The 17609-nt window shown below is 45.0% G+C and overlaps 2 gene segments (V, D, J or C); both read left to right on the forward strand.

Moving 5' to 3' along the window:
- The first annotated feature begins 1338 nt into the window (after positions 1-1338).
- LOC144299095 (immunoglobulin lambda variable 8-61-like) overlaps positions 1339-17609 on the forward strand; it is a 343361-nt gene continuing 327090 nt past the window's right edge. The window contains 1 exon segment of the V gene segment in view: positions 1339-1542. Within this exon segment, the coding sequence occupies positions 1497-1542 (46 nt within the window).
- LOC144299094 (immunoglobulin lambda variable 1-40-like) overlaps positions 12677-17609 on the forward strand; it is a 57845-nt gene continuing 52912 nt past the window's right edge. The window contains 1 exon segment of the V gene segment in view: positions 12677-12765. Coding sequence covers positions 12708-12765 — 58 coding nt within the window.

Raw genomic sequence — 17609 nt, forward strand, 5'->3', positions numbered from 1 at the left:
GCACAGGGGACACAGTGACCTCTAGAGCGCCCTCGTCAGCCTGCATCAGTATGTCCTCTCAGAGGTACAAGACAGCCCAGAGGAAGCTCCTGCCTGACTCATGTAGGATCACTCAGGACCCACGGGGGCGCTGCCCTATCACCTTCCTGCCTAAGAGGACTCCTGGGGACTTGGGTGATTCTGTCTCCAGTCTATCAGTCCCTCCACTCTGCTCTGGCTGCAGATCCCCACCCAGGTCTGCCACACAGGAAAGTCAATAGGACCCTGGTGTCTGGGGAAGACCTGGGAATGTGTCCAGGTGGACACCCTCAGGGACCATTGCTCTAACTATGTCTTCCAAATGTGCTCATGATGGAATATGCAGTAAGTGCCTGAGTCTTTTATCTGCCATCATTTCAGTTCTTATTTCTTTTCTTGTTTATGTCACTATATAGTTATCTATGGAAAAAGATATTGTGTTTTCAGCTTTCCCCATTCTTCTATTTTCTTTAGTATAAATACTGCTCCTCATCTCAAAATCTGATAGTAATGAAATTACCTATTCTTTTCTAAAGTGTCAGGGATGTGTTAGTTTAATAGGCTAATAAAGAGTATGACTATTTTTCTTAGATATGAGTTCTTAATCTTAAACATGAAGAGAAAAGGGAAAGAACATGCAGGATTTATCAAACGAGCAATTTACGAGTAATTCCAAAATGAATGCCAGGCATTTTGGTATCTCATCCTGGGGAAAACATGAGGCCTGAGCCTCATCTTCCCCGGTTCATGGAGAATCCTTAAGCTCCTGCCAGTCCTCCTTCTCCAGTTTCCTTCCCAGCCTTCCAGAGCCATCTGATCCTCAACAGAACACAAAGGGAAATGGAGTTCAAAATGGTCCATGATGTTCAATTGTTCAGTCAGTGTTGTGTTCATTTCTGATAAAGAGACATCCTTGGTTGGCAACCCCGGACTCCTTGTAAAAACGGTCCATGATTAAAGACGTGGAGAGCACCATCGTTACATCTGTCACATGGACTCTGAGGTTCCCAGTGTCCTCATGGCTGGAGGAGTGGCTGCTAGGATCCTCCAAAGAGACAATGAGCAATGTCCCTGGGGAGGGAAGAAAATGTCACCCTGAGGGGTTAGAGTTGAGGTGATTTAGAGGAAGGGCCAGGAGTTGGAAAACAGATCCATCTCCTCATACAGCTGTCAGGATTCTCAGAGAGGAACTTTGTGTGGAGGTAACCAGGGTCATAGGAAGGTGATTGGTGAAAGATGTCTTCCTGACACACAGTGTCACAGTCATCATGCTATAATTGGTGTGTGTGAGGTCCCAGCATCTGCTCCTTTCAAGATCTCCCGGATTACATGCGAGTGACCCTGGGGCAGGGGAGAGAGGAAGCTGATTTGCATGAAGCACTTCCTTATTCTCATAGGTGTGGAGTCAAGAAAAGGCCCAGGGACACCCTACTCTGGCCGAAGAGCCTGTGAGACCACATCCTGTGAGGGTTCCCACCATGGCCTGGATGGTGCTTCTTCTTGGGGTCCTTGCTTATGGCTCAGGTCAGGGAAATGGACTCTGCATCCTTGAAGAGCACACAAAATCAAGGTCTCAGGGTGACCCTTATCTCTCTTAACAACACCTTTCTCTCTTGGTTTTAGGAGCAGATTCTCAGACTGTGGTGACTCAGGAGTCATCAGTCTCAGTGTCTCCAGGAGGGACAGTCACACTCACGTGTGGCCTCAGCTCTGGGTCAGTGACTACAAGTAACAACCCCAGCTGGTACCAGCAGACCCAAGGCCGATCTCCTCGCATGCTTATCTATGACACAAGCAGCCGTCCCTCGGAGGTCCCTGATCGCTTCTCTGGATCCATATCTGGGAACAAAGCTGCCCTCACCATCACAGGAGCCCAGCCTGAGGACGAGGCTGACTACTACTGTAGTATGCATGATGTCAGTGGGAGCAGCTACAATTACCCACAGCATCTCAGATAAGGAGGAAGTGAGACAAAAAACCCTGGGCCCTTGTCTCCAGCCCTCATCATCGAGAAGCTTCGGAGGAGCTGAAAGCCAGGTGTATTACAGTTATAAGAGACAGCTAAGCACAGTGACAGCAGCAGATGAGGGGTGGGCCACAGTCCTGGTGCCATAGCTCCCGAGCAGGGACACATGCCCTAAGGCAGTGTATCCCTTTACTGGTAACCACAGTAGAACATATTCCCTTGGGCGGCTGGCATAAAGTGGTGCCTCTCTGTAACACTTTCCTTTCTTACACACGATACCAATGGATACTCAAAAATGCTAGACAGAATGTTTATTAATAGGATTTAATCTTAACATTACTAGAACTTTTTCCCTCATAAAACATGTAGAACACAGATGAAATCATACAGATGAGAGCACACACCATGATACTATGTTTTAGGAAATATTACATTCATATATTCCATTTTTAAAAAAGTTTTATTTATTCACAAGAGACACACACACACAGAGAAGGGCAGAGAGACAGGCAGAGGGAGAAGCAGGCTCCATGCGTGGAGCCCAATGGGGGACTCGATCCCGGGACTCTAGGATCACACCCTGGGTTGAAGGAAGGCACTGAACCGCGGAGCCACCCAGAGATCCCCAATATTTTCCATTTTTTAAGAATTTTTTTTCACTAACCTCTATCTACAAACGAGAACAAGAATGCTATCCTCCACTGACTGAGCCAGCAAGGAGCCCCTATAGATGCATATTTTCTTCTTTTATTAAATATTTATTTTATTTATTCATGAGAGACACAGAGAAAGTAGCAGAGACATAGGCAGAAGGAGAAGAGCCTCACTCCCGGGAGCCCAATGGGGGACTCCATCCCAGGACTCCAGGATCATTCCCTGAGCCAATGGCAGATGCTCAAACTCTGAGCCACCTAGGCAGTCTAATTTTAAAAAATGTTTTATTTAAATTCAATTTTTCAACACATAACCCCCCTGTTCATCCCATCAATGCCATCCTTAGTGCCTGTGACCCTGTCACCCCAACCCCACCCTCCTACTCTTCTGCAACCCTTTGTTTGTTCCCCAGAATTTGGAGTCTCTCGTGTTGTTCTTCGTTTCTAATTTTCCCCCACTCAGTTTTCTTCCTTTCCATTATATTCTCTTTCACTATTTCTTATATTCCACATATGAGTGAAACCCTATGATGATTGTCTTTATCCGATTGACTTATTTCACTCAGCATAATAGCTTCCAGTTCCATTTGTCCTTTCTGATGGCTGAGTAATACTCCTTTGTGTGTGTGTGTGTGTGTGTGTGTATACAGTATATACAGAATATATATACATATCTCACATCTTGTTTATCCATTCATCTGTCAAAGGACATGGTGGCTCCTTCCACAGTTGGCTATTATAGACACTGCTGCTGTGAACATTGGGGTGCAGGTGTCCTTTCAATTCACTACAACGAGAAGATGGCAGAGAAGTAGCTTCCTCAACTCACCTGGTGCCACCAACTTACCTGGATAACTTTCAAAACATCCTGAGCACCTACGAATCCACCTGAGATTTAAAGAGAAGAGCTGGAACATGACAGAGAAGAGGGTTTTCACTTCTAGCAAGGTAGGAAGGCAGAAAAATAAAATAAAAAGGAATCAAGTGGGGGAGGGGCACTGTGAGGAGCTGGGCTAAAGTGGGGCAGTGACAGCCACGGGGCAGGAAAGCCTGGCCCTGGATAGTGGGAAGTTTAAAAATCTGCACCGGATTCTTCCTGGACATTAAAGAGCTTAAGAGGAAATTGGGCAAGTTCACAGGATGGGCAGTGGAGCCTCCAGTCTCCCGGGGTCACTAACAGTGGAAGCGCACCCAGGGAAAGCAAGCCCCAGACTGTGGGCCTGCCTCTGTAAAGGGCTGGGACATGCCATGTGGGGCCCTGGGGAGAAGCTGGTCGGTCAAGCGGGGGCTCTGGATGGAGGGGGCTGCGCCCTGGGGCCTTTGGGGGCCGCACCCCGGAACGCGATTCCAGAAGGGCAGGGCCCGGATCCCAGCGGGCCAGGTGGCACAGCCCAGGATCCTGCATCCACCCCCAGGCACCCAGAGGCGCGGGGGGGGGGCAGGACAGTGAGAAGTGTCCTGCAACAGGGTGCCCCCAAGCTGTGCAGATCAGGGCACCCGCGCCTCCCCAGGAGCATCCAGGCCCCTGTGGACTGGGAGCTGAGGTAGTTACTGCTGGAGCTGACTCCAGGGCTGGGGAGCTGGCCGCCGCCAGGGCTGATGTCCTGCTGGTGTCACCCTGTGCCTGGGACAGAGCGGGGCCACCAGGGATCAGAGGTGTCACAGGGTAAACAGGGCGGGGGCAGCTCCCCCAGGTGCACACACCTGAGCATCGGCACAGCAGGCCCTTTCCCCAGAAAATGAACTGCAAGGACAGGGGAAGAGCAAGTTCTTGACCAAGCAGCGCTGCAAAGCTCCAAGGGGAAGAAAATGGATTTATAGTATATAGAACTAGAGGGCCCCCCCTCCTTTTTCTTTTTAAATTTTTCCCTTTTTCCATTACAACACGTTTTTATATCAGACTAAAAATTTCCAATATGTCTTCTCTATTACCACCTTAATTACAATATTTTATCACTTCTTCATTTTTAAATTTCTTCTTTTTTGACTTTCATATTTCTACAATTACATGTGTTAGATATATTATTCACTTCCCAATTCCTTCCAACACACTCAATTTAATTTTGGGAGATATATCTCCCAAAACATGAATTTTGCTTTGTGTTTTTTGTTTTCTCTGCCTTATTTTGTTCTACAATGGTGGAAGTTAATACCTTCTAAAACATGACCAGCATGCACCCAGAACCAAGTAGAATACTGTGCGGTTCCATTCTGTGAGATTATATTCTCTCTTCATTCCCATTCTGCCACCCTTTTATCTCGTTTATGTTTTGGTGGTCAATATTGTGGCTTTCTAAAAGTATTTCTAGTTTACATAAATTTGGGACCGAGCATCTTCTAACATACAGAACTTAACACTCAGAATCAAGGGGATCATACTCTAGGACCCCTCAGGTAGACTACATTCTCCCTCCACTACGACTCCTTCACCACCATCTCCTAGTCCATCCCCTGATTTATCTTTTTCTTCTCTTTTTTTCTGTTTTTTTTCTCTCTCTCTTTCCTCTTTAGTTTTTTTATCTTCTTTTTTTTCCTTCTTATTTGGGATTTTTGGCCTTTCATTTTTCTACTACTTTGTTTTAAAATATGTTTTTCACTTTAGTGGGCCTTTTTTTATTTTGTTCTGATCTTTGTTTTCCTTTTCTGGTCTCTGACCTTATCAGAATCATCTAGGGTGAAATTTACTTAGGTCATGGTTGATATTCATGACTTAGCCCACTCATGCAGCCATTCTGAACTGTACAAAATGACTATAAGGAAGAGTCACAGCAAAAGAAAGAATCAAAAATAGTACACTTTGCAACAGAGTTCCAGAATTTGGATTACAATTTGATGTCAGAAAGCCAATTCAAAAACACAAATATAAAGCTACTGATGACCCTGGAAAAAGCATAAAGGATTCCACAGACTTCATGACTGCAGAATTTAGATCTAATCAGGCCAAGATTAAAGATAAATGAGATGCAATCCAAACTGGATGTCCAAACGACTCATGCTAATGAGGTGGAAGAAAGAGTGAGTGACGTAGAAGACAAGATTGTTGTCTGATTGCTCAGGTTAGGACTTCCAATACTATGCTGAATAGCAGTGGTGAGAGTGGACATCCCTGTCTTGTTCCTGGTCTTAGGGGAAAGGTTCTCAGTGCTTCCCCAATGAGAATGATTTTTCCTGTGGGCTTTTCATAGATTTTTTTTATGATGTTGAGGAATGTTCCCTCTATTCCTACACTCTGAAGAGTTTTGATCAGGAATGGATGCTGTATTTTGTCAAATGTTTCTCTGCATCTAATGAGAGGATCATATGGTTCTTGGTTTTTCTCTTGCTGATATGATGAATCACATTGATTGTCTTATGAGTGTTGAACCAGCCTTGTGTCTTGGGGATAAATCCTACTTGGTCATGGTGAATAATTTTCTTAATGTGTTGTTGGATCCTGTTGGCTAGTATATTGTTGAGAATTTTTGCATTCATGTTCATCAGGGAATTGGTCTGTAATTCTCCTTTTTGGTGGGGTCTTTGTCTGGTTTTGGAGTTAAGGTGATCCTGGCCTCATAGAAGAATTTGAAAGTACTCCATCTCTTTCCATCTTTCCAAGCAGCTTTAGTAGAATAGCTATGGTTTCTTCTTTAAACGTTTGATAAAATTCCCCTGGGAAGCCATCTGGCCCTGGACTCTTGTGTCTTGGGAGGTTTTTGATGACTGCTTCAATTTCCTCCCTGGTTATTGGCCTATTCAGGTATTCTATTTCTTCCTGTTCCAGTTTTGGTAGTTTGTGGCTTTCCAGGAATGTGTCCACTTCTTCTAGATTGCCTAATTTATTGGCGTCTAGCTGTTCATAATATCTTTTTAAAATCGATTGTATTGCCTTGGTGTTGGTGATCTCTCCTTTCTCATTCATGGTTTTATTAATTTGAGTCTTCTCTCTCTTCTTTTTAATAAGGCTGGCTAATGGTTTATCTATCTTATTAATTCTTTCAAAGAACCAACTCCTGGTTTTGTTGATCTGTTCCACAGTTCTTCTGATCTCGATTTCGTTGAGTTTTGGTCAAATCCTTATTAACTCTCTACTTCTGCTGGGTGTAGGATCTATTTGCTGTTTTTTCTCTAGCTCCTTTATGTGTAAGGTTAGCTTTTGTATTTGAGTTCTTTCCAGTTTTTGAATGGATGCTTGTATTGCGATGTATTTCCCCCTTACGACTGCTTTTGCTGCATCCCAAAGATGTTGAACGGCTGTGTCTTCATTCTCATTATTTTCCATGAATTTTTTTTAATTCATTCTTAATTTCCTGGTTGACCATTTCATTTTTTAGGAGGATGGTCCTTAACCTCCACTTTTTTGAGGTCATTCCAAACTTCTTGTTGTGATTTAGTTCTAATTTCAAGACATTATGGTCTGAGAATATGCAGGGGACGATCCCAATCTTTTGGTATTGGTTCAGACCGGATTTGTGACCCAGTATGTGGTCTATTCTGGAGAAAGTTCTATGTGCACTTGAGAAGAATGTGTATTCAGTAGAGTTCGGATGTAAAGTTCTGTAGATATCTGTGAAATCCATCTGGTCCAGTGTATCATTTAAAGCTCTCCTTTCTTTGGAGATGTTGTGCTTAGAAGACCTATCGAGTATAGAAAGAGCTAGATTGAAGTCACCGAGTATAAGTGTATTATTATCTAAGTATTTCTTCACTTTGGTTATTAATTGATTGATATATTTGGCAGCTCCCACATTCGGGGCATTATATTGAGGATTGTTAAGTCCTCTTGTTGGATAGATCCTTTAAATATGATATAGTGTCCCTCTTCATCTCTAACTACAATCTTCGTGGTAAATTTTAGTTTATCTGATATAAGGATGGCTACCCTGCTTTCTTTTGAGGACCACTTGAATGGTAAATGGTTCTCCAACCTTTTATTTTCAGGCTGTAGGTTTCCTTCTTTCTAAAATGAGTCTCTTGTGGAAAGCAAATAGATGGGTCCTGCTTTTTTTATCCAGTCTGAAACCCTGTGCCTTTTGATGGGGTCATTAAGCCTGTTCACCTTCAGAGTTACTAATGACAGACATGAGTTTAGTGTCATCATGATATCTATTCAGTCCTTGTTTTTGTGGATTGTTGCACTGAACTTCTTCTTAAACGGGAATTTTAAGAGTCCCCCTTAAAAGTTCTTGCAGAGCTGGTTTGGAGGTCACATATTCTTTCAGTTCCTGCCTGTCTTGGAAGCTCTTTATCTCTCCTTCCATTTTGAATGAGAGCCTTGCTGGATAAAGTATTCTTGGTTTCATGTTCTTCTCATTTAGGACCCTGAATATATCCTGCCAACTCTTTCGGGCCTGCCAGGTCTCTGTGGAGAGGCCTGCTGTTACCCTAATACTCCTCCCCATAAAACTGATAGATTTCTTGTCTCTAGGTGCTTTAAGGATCTTCTATTTATCTTTGGAATTTGCAAGCTTAACTGTTAAATGTCGAGGTGTTGAATGGTTTTTATTGATTTTAGCGGGGGGGGGGGCTCTATTTCCTGGATCTGAATGCCTGTTTCCCTTCCCAGATTAGGAAAGTTTTCAGCTAGGATTTGTTCAAATACATATTCTGGCCCTCTGGCCATTTCGGCGACCTCGGGAACACCAATTAAATGTAGGTTTTTCTTCCTCAGGCTGTCGTTTATTTCCCTTAATCTATCTTCATGGTCTTTTAATTGTTTGTCTCATTTTTCCTCAGTTTCCCTCTTTGCCATCAACTTGTCTTCTATGTCACTCGTTCTTCCACCTCGTTAACCCTCGTCATTAGAACTTCTAGTTTTGATTGTAACTCATTCAATTAATTTTTCATTTCTGCCTGATTGGATCTAAATTCTGCAGTCATGAAGTCTCTTGAGTCCTTTTTGCTTTTTTCTAGAGCCACCAGTAGCTGTATAATAGTGCTTCTGAATTGGCTTTCTGACATTGAATTGTAGTCCAGATTTTGTAACTGTGTGGAAGAGAGGACTGTTTCTGATTCTTTCTTTGGAGGTGAGGTTTTTCTTCTATTCATTTTTTTCAGTGTAGAGTGGCCAAAAGCAAGTTGTGTTGGGAAAAGGAGAAAAAGAGAGGAGAGAAGGAATGAAAGGAAAGAAAAGATCAAAAGAAATAAAAAGGAAGAAAAAAAGAAAAAATGAGAAGAAAAAGAGAAAGAAAAAGAAAGAAAGGAAAAAAAGATGGGGGAAGCACACAGAAATCAAAAAGAAAAAAAAAACACGGGGGAGTATCTTCTGATTCTGTATGTTTTAAGTGTCTTGACTTCCCCTGGAACTTGTCCATCTAGCTGGTCTTCTGGGGGAGGGGCCTGTTGTGCTGATTTTCAGGAGTGAGCACATGGGGGAGCTGCTCTGCCCCCTGCCTGGTGCAGGGCTCAGGGGTGGTTTTTTACACCATGAGGCCCCAGGAGGAACAACCGCAGTGGCGGCGGCCAGCTCTGGATCCCTGGAGTCAGCTCCCACAGTAACTCCAGAGCTCTCAGTCTGCAGGGCCTGGAGGCTCTGGGGTGGAGCCGCTGATCTGCTCAGCTGTGGCAGCAGAGTCCTTGCGGTCCTGGGCCCTCCCAGCTTCTGCCTGTTCCAGGGGGAGGCCGGATCCTGGGCTGTGTCCCCGGCGCCCTGTGCTCTGGGGCCTGCACTGTTGGATTCACGCTCCCGGCTGCACAGCCCCCTCCGCGGAGCCGCCATGCACACTGCAGCCCTTTTGGGAGCTCGGCGCACTCTCCTGCACGCGCTACAGGTGTCTGTTAGAGTCCCAGGGAGCCTGAGGGCAACCTCGCCATCCTAGGGTCCTGCTCTAACTCCCTGCGGGCTCTTTCCGCCCGGAAGATTGGTGCAGCTCCTGCTTCTCTGGGACGGAGCTTCTGTCCTGGGGTCGCTTGTTCTGGCAGTAGCCCGGCTCCTCAGGGGGCCCCTCCCCCTTGGATGCCTTTTGTTTGTTAATTTCTTTTTTCCCCGTCTTCCTACCTTGACAGAAGCATGAACTCTTCTCACTGTAGCATTCCAGCTGTTCTCTCTTTAAATCTCAGGCAGAATTCGTAGATTTTCAGGATGATTTGAGGTTATCTAGGTAATTTGGTGGGGACAGGTGATTTGGGGACCCTACTCTTCCGCCATCTTGCCCCTCCTCCTCTTTTTTCAGTCTCATTGTTAGTGTATAGAAATGCCACTGATTTCTGGACATTGATTTTATATCCTGCCACACTGCCAAAATTGCTGTATGCACATGAGAAAATTCTCTGCATCACTTGCCATCAGGGAAATACAAATCAAAACCACAATGAGATACCACCTCACACCAGTGAACATGGGGAAAATTAACAAAGCAGGAAACCACAAATGTTGGAGAGGATGCGGAGAAAAGGGATCCCTCTTATACTATTGGTGGGAATGTGAAATGGTACTGCCACTATGGAAAACTGTGTGGAGGTTCCTCAAAGAGTTAAAAATAGACATGCCCTAGGACCCAGCAATTGCACTGCTGAGGATTTACCCCAAAGATGCAGATGCAATGAAATGCCGGGACACCTATACCCCTAGGTTTCTAGCAGCAATGTCCACAATAGCCAAACTGTGGAAGGATCCTCAGTGTCCATTAAAAGATGAATGGATAAAGAAGATGTGTATTGTATTCTATGTATACAATGGAATATTACTCAGCCATTAGAAACGACAAATACCCACCATTTGCTTCGACTTGGATGGAACTGGAGGGTATTATGCTGAGTGAAATAAGTCAATCAGAGGACAAACATTACATGGTCTCATTCATTTGGGGAACATAAAATATAAGTCATTATTTTTCTTATGCTCCAAGGTTTCATTCTGAAGAATTCTGTGGACAGTAGGTCCAACACAGAAACATTTTCTACCACAGAAACAGTCCCAGGTCCGCTGTTTGTGTGAGCGTTTTTTCACACACACAGACACAAAACTATCACCAGTATGTTTTCTCACTCCTGGTAGACACCAGCAGAACTCAGGGGACTTGGGTGAGGTTGGGTTGTGTGGTAAGAGGGTGGAGGCTGGGTCTTACCCCAGCCCTGCGCTCCACGACACCTGGAAACCCTAGAGATGTAGGTGTAGTGTCTGCAGAGATAAGGAATGGACAGATTTCTTGTCACTCAACAAGTCCAGACTACTGATTCTGTGGATTGTTAACACGTTTGCTCTCACCTCAGTCCCCTTGGCTAACAATCTTTTCAGGGAAGCCCCTGTGACTCAGCGATTTAGAGCCGCCTTCAGCCCAGGGTGGGACCCTGGAGTCCCAGGATCCATCAGGGTCCCTGCATGGAGCTTGCTTCTCCCTGTCTGTCTGTCTCTTTCTCTCTCTCTGTGTCTCTCATGAATAAATAAATAAAATCTTTTTAAAAAATAATATTTTCAAATAAAAAATCTTTAAGATGCTTACCTCTAAATATATGTTCAAGACCTTGGATATTTAGAAGAGCATATCCATGGAGAACCATCCTTCAGCATGTTTTGAAGTCATTAGAGGGAGAAGGGTCACATAGCCTCATTTTTCATCTTGCATTCTCTCTCTCTCTCTCTATCTCTCTCTCTCTCTCTCTCACACACACACACACACACACACACACACACACACACACACACACCCGCAGAGTTCTATCCCCTGCCTGAGTGAATAGCATCCTTGATGCTGCAGTTTCCAGGCTTCTAAATCCCTCCAGATTCAACCTGCGTCAGCCAGCCATTCTCAGAGCCTCAATCTCTGGGAGACAGATGCTTCTTCAACAGGAACCACTGGTGACATCTAGTGTGACTGGGGTCCAGTCACGAGGGCAGCATGGATGTTCCTCTGGGGTGAGGCTGATGCTCAGGATACCCAGGGGGAGTGTCCGTCCCCATGAGCAGCTCAGTCTCTGAGCATCTCTTGGCACCAGTCAGTGTCTGAGCCTGATCATTCTACTGATTCTGGGACCACAGCCTCAGGGCTGCTCCCACAGAGCTTCAGGTCCCTGGGTATGTGGGACACCCTCTCCCTGTGCTGTCTGCCTGGACTGTCATTCTTCATTCACCCAACAGCCACCTCCAACCAGGCTACAGTCTGATGGAAAGTTTTGTGACCCTACCCAAGGCCACAGGACCTGTGAGCTCAGGGGCATCATTCCTCTAGGCACCAACTCTCCTCCAATCACATGTGGGATGTTTGACAGAATCCTCTGAATCCAGGGGGTCTGGGGCAGTAGAAACCCATGCCTGTAGTCATGGGGGGTCCACTGCTAATGTTGTATCCTGAACATGCTGGACACAAGTTGCAGAGACTCGAGCTGTGCTCAACACAGAGAGTGGTCTGTCTCCAAATTCCTTTATCCAAGAAGCTGTGTCTCTTTGGTAATTTTGCCCCCAGGTCCTCAGTGCTGTGCAGAACTCACAGGAAGATAACTCTGGAAATCAGAGAAGCCTCATGAGAGGAAAGTCCCAGCATCCTACATAGCAAGGGCCATGTGTCCATGGGGAGTGCTACTGCTCTGGACTGGATACTGAATGCTAAGAGGATTTTGTGGAAGAGATAGCACCTTACTCCTGACCAGGAACGGTCAAGGGAGCTGTGGACAAACTCTTTCTGAAGGCTCTCAATGGAGCAAATACTGAGCCCTGGAGTAATGTGAGCTGACGTACAGGGTCCTGGTCTGGCCCTAGCGAAGGAACAGTGGGCAAAGAGTTGGGGAAGCAGGAGATGTGGGCCCTGGTCACCTTGTCACACAGTGGTGCCTCTGGGTCTGGACACCAGGGGGCATTCTGGTTCCATTTCTGAGGCGTCAGGGTGATCAGAGTTGGGACCTGCCCCCTGGCTCTGCTTGTGCCCTCTTCTGAGAGATCACAGCTGGGACCTCCCCACCCCTTGGCCTTACACAGCCCCTCCCTTGCCCATGCCCCTGTCATCTCAGACAGAGGGACCTGACCCAAGGCCAGGTGGGTGTCAAAAGCTGGAGTCTCATTTGCATGGATGGGACCTCCCTCTCAAAGAGGATGAAGAGGGGAAGAGAGAGATGAGAGGAGGCTCTGCTCACCTGTGGGACCACTGAAGGCAGAGTCAGTGATGACCTCCACCATGGCCTGGTCCCCTCTCCTCCTCACCCTCCTCGCTCACTGCACAGGTGACCAAATGGGGGTGGGGGAAGGGCCCCTGGGAGGACATGTGAGGTTCTGCTTCCTCTCATTGTTTCCAGACCCCAACATAATCCTCTCTGTGTCTTTCCCTGTTGCAGGTTCCTGGGCCCAGGCTGTGCTGACTCAGCCCGCCCTCAGTGTCTGCGGCCCTGGGACAGAGGGTCACCATCTCCTGCACTGGAAGCAGCATCAACATCAGCAGTGGTTACGTTGTACAATGGTACCAGCAGCTCCCAGGAAAGTCCCCTAAAACAATCATCTATGGTACTAGCAATTGACCCTTGGGGATCCCGGTTCAATTCTCTGGCTCCAAGTCAGGCAGCACAGCCACCCTGACCATCACTGGTATCTAGGCTGAGGACGAGGCTGATTATTACTGCCAATCCTATGATGACAACCTCGATGGTCACACAGTGCTCTGGGCCAGGGAGGAAGTGAGACACTAACCTGCTCTCTCCCCATAAGTGAGTTTTGCTTTGCAGCACCCACTATTTGGCCAAGTCAGCTTACAATTTTGTTTGGTGTAAACTGCACTCTGTGGTCAACCTGACAGAGCTTTGGCTCCAAAATGATCCTGATTCTCTTCACTTCAGCCCTGCAACCTGTCCTTGGCTCAAAAACATTCTATGGTTTTCTCATATTGAGGAGAAATTCCTTGTTGTCAGGAGCATGATGCTCTGTTCACAGTCTGTCAATGAAGAGACAAAGACAAGAAAATATAGATTAAATTAAATGTCCTTACAGCCTGCAGCCCACTGTTAGAGACCTGACATATGCACATATTGTGTTGCTCAAGGAACTCATGGCTGCCTTAGTGCTTTAATGTTTATCTTTATTAAAGATTGAGAATAACCTCACCTTAACAGCAGCTAGATCATGAAGGTCCTTAAAGCCTTGCTTCCAAATTCCTTAGAGTTTTACACTATCCCTGACCTCCACTTATTAAAAAGCATATCATTAGTCCCTCCTCACAATCCCAGTGCAGTTTCTGCCCACAGGTCCCTGTTCCCACTATCATAAAATCACCTGTTTCCAACAATATTCATCTCAAGAATTCATTCTTGATCATTGGGATCGACAATCCTTTATTACTGTTGACAAGTCAGGACAGAGCAGGAGACACAGAGTCCACCTGTGTCTGACTGAGGATGGTGCACTGTCCTTACAGTGTGCATTCACATCACTTACTGAACACCTAGTATGTGCCCCATGTGAGCTTAGGGATGTGGGACACAAGTGGACATGGAAGAGTCCCCATGATCAAGGAGCTGATAGTGTCTGGGGGAAGAGAGATGACACAGAATAAACCAAAAATAAGGAAATCTTGTCCCTGGATACTGAGGAGTGTTGTGCTTGGTGGGGTGGAGCTGGAGCATTGAAGGTTTACCCAGGGAACCCCAGAATGTGATGTCCCACAGTGACATCCCAGTCCTGCACAGATAGTGATGGAGCAGGTCGTGAGCATGTAGGGCGGATGAGGTAGGTGTGTGGACTGTCCCAGTCGACTAGGAGTTCTGCACAAGCAGATGATGATGAGGAAAGTCATCATGACATAGAGGAAGCCAGGACTGGGATGAGAATTGGAAGGAGGGGAAGGAGGTGGGGTTCTTGAGAAGAGTGTGGGGAGGGGCCTCCACCAGCTAGGACAGTGTGAGGACCCATTTCTGATGCAGGATGACTTTTATCTCATGTTTCCAGGATATAGGATCAGACCCTGATCCAGAGGACTGTTGATCAGCAGTCCTAGAGATGCACATCTCTGCTTACTCTTGACTGACCTCTGATGAAACTTCACCAGTGCCTGTTGCTGTGGAGGTAAGTATTTCCTGTGCTCTTCAGGTCCCTATTTTTAAGAATCTAATTGACATTTGGCAGATTAACAGGAGAAAATCAAAGTTTATAGCATACATACTGGGTATCCACACAGACATGGAGTATTGCAAGGACAGGTACCACGATACTTATGTGAGTGAAGGAGAGGGGCAGGCGTCCGATGACCAAAGAGGAGAAAGTGCATTAGAGGGAAGGGAAGAGGAGTTGTTTGGAAAAGAGAAGTTGTCCTGCTATGTAGACACATGTCTAAGGTAAAGAGGGATCCTGGTCATAGCTCTCTTCCTGGTACAAGCTGGCAGTTTTGGGGGATTAAATAGATTTTCCTAAATCTGCTGAGTTTCATTTGTTTAAAGTGAAACTAATGTTCGTGCCAATGGGGTCCAATCTGGGGCAGACTATCTTTAGCCAGTTCCCTCTCTTCTCTGAAATTTCCCAAAGATACATGTGTTAAAACTTGTGCTAGCAGATTGTTCATTTTGATGACCCTATCCTGACAATTGGCCAGTTTATTTAAACCCATTTCAGGAGGAGTTGATGGAGGTGCATTCTCAAAGTCAGGCTTGTGGTTCAAGGAATCAGGTATTAAACAAATGGCATTTGTATGGGGAAAAAGATGGTAAATGATCGAATGAAATTGTAGACAGGTTCTGAGTTCTGAGGGCAACCAGTGGAGAAGATTTCTTGATGTCAAGCTCATGTGTCTTCAGGTAGAGTGATAGAAGGCTGTGACAATCTGTCAGACTTTCCTGGTTTGTAGTTCAAATGTGTCTGGTTATCTCTGACTGTCCCAGAGAGCCACTGGCATGAAGACCACCTCTACAGGAGCTGCTGTGCTGACTTCTCTGAAGTTTCTATCGTTGGATTCACATTTACTTGTCAGGACTTCAGGATATAGGGCAGTTTGAATGCACTTCCAAATGTGGGCGAAAAATCAACATGCTAGTTTTCAGATTTGTACCCAGAGATTCTACGAAGGTAGAGAAAATCAGGATCAAGTTATCAAGTTCCGGTTATAATGAACAGGAATTGACTCAAGTATTTACTCAGATGTGTGATTGAAATACATGTTTTCTCAACAACCACTCTCATTTCTACTAAATGTAGCTGAATTAACATTAATTGGTTCACTGAATATGAATAGTTTCACAAATAACTTATCAGATTATTCACATATTTGCAGCAAGCATGGCACTTGAACATATAAGCTCTTGTTAAAACGTTATTTGCTGCAGCTTTTGTGAAAAATCTCTGGATGAAATGTTTAACAGCTCCTCCAGTATAGAAGCCAAGCCGAAACTTGTGCCAAATCCTTTTCTTCAGATTTACCCTGTAATAAGTATACACTTGGTTGCATTGTCTGTTCTTTAGGTACCCAAATATACCAAGATTCCTACACCTGCCAGGCTGTGACCTCCTGACTAGCCTGGTAAAGCTGTTGGAAACTGTAAGAATGCGGTGATGATATTTCCAAGAGGTTTTACTGGATCCATAAAGCCAATGTTAGTTCTCTAAATTTGACTGGTCATATCTGATTATGTGTGTATAGATGTATACAGATGCATATATCTCATTCAAATATGACATTCTACCCCTTGTTCATTCCCCAGAGTTAGGAGTCTCTCATGTTTTGTCACCCTCTCTAAATTTTCCCACTCATTTTATCTCCTTTTTTCCCTAAGGGATAGTGAAAGGGGAGATGGGGTGACCGGTTGATAGGCACTAAGAGGGGCATTTGACGGGTTGAGCACTGAGTGCTATAGTATATGTTGGCAACTTGAACTCCAATAAAATATATATATTTGTAAATATATTATAAATAAAAGAAAAATTTTATATATAAAACCAGTATGACATTCTAGTCAACATCTTGGTAATATAACCAATGCTTCCAGGTATGTATTCTTATTAAAAAAACCAGAATCTTAAACCTCATGCTAATAAGTACATTGTTATAAAACTATAAGAATACTCAAAGACAGATTCTGAGTTTTGCAGGGCTCAGGTATGGAGAAAAGTTATCCATTCATCTTTCCATGGACACTGAGGCTCCTTCCACTATTTGGCTATTGTGGACGTTGCTGCTAGAAACATTGGGGTGCAGGTGTCCCAGCATTTCACAGCATCTGCATCTTTGTGGTAAATCCCTAGAGTGTAATTGCTGGGTCGTTGGATAGCTCTACTTTTAACTCTTTTTAAAAAAATTTTTTTTTAATTTTTATTTATTTATGATAGTCACAGAGAGAGAGAGAGGCGCAGAGACACAGGCAGAGGGAGAAGCAGGCTCCATGCACCGGGAGCCCGAAGTGGGATTCGATCCCGTGTCTCCAGGATCGCGCCCTGGGCCAAAGGCAGGGGCCAAACCGCTGCGCCACCCAGGGATCCCTAATTTTAACTCTTTGAGGAACCTGCACACGGTTTTCCAGAGTGGCTGCACCAGTTCACACTCCCACCAACAGTGCAAGAGGGTTCCCCTTTCTCCACATCCTCTCCAACATTTGTTATTTCCCCTCTTGTTAATTTCCCCATTCTCACTGGTGTGGGGTGATATCTCATTGTGGTTTTGCTTTGTATTTCCCTGATGGCCAGGGATGCGGAGCATTTTCTCATGTGCTTGTTGGCCATGTCTATGTCTTCCTCTGTGAGATTTCTCTTCATGTATTTTGCCCATTTCATGATTGGATTGTTTATTTGCTGTTAAGTTGAATAAGTTCTTGATAGATCTTGGATACTAGCCCTTTATCTGATACGTCATTTGCAAATACCTTCTCCCATTCTGTAGGTTGTTGTTTAGTTTTCCTGACTGTATCCTTTGCTCTGCAAAAGCTTCTTATCTTGATGAAGTCCCAATAATTTATTTTTGATTTTGTTTCCCTTGTCTTCTTAGATGTATCTTGCAAGAAGTTGCTGTGGCCAGGTCTAAAAAGGGTGTTGCCTGTGTTCTCTTCTAGGATTTGGATGGATTCTTGTCTCACATTTAGATCTTTCATCCATTTTGAGT

The sequence above is a fragment of the Canis aureus genome, chromosome 27 (assembly GCF_053574225.1).
Source record: "Canis aureus isolate CA01 chromosome 27, VMU_Caureus_v.1.0, whole genome shotgun sequence".
Lineage (NCBI taxonomy): Eukaryota > Metazoa > Chordata > Mammalia > Carnivora > Canidae > Canis > Canis aureus.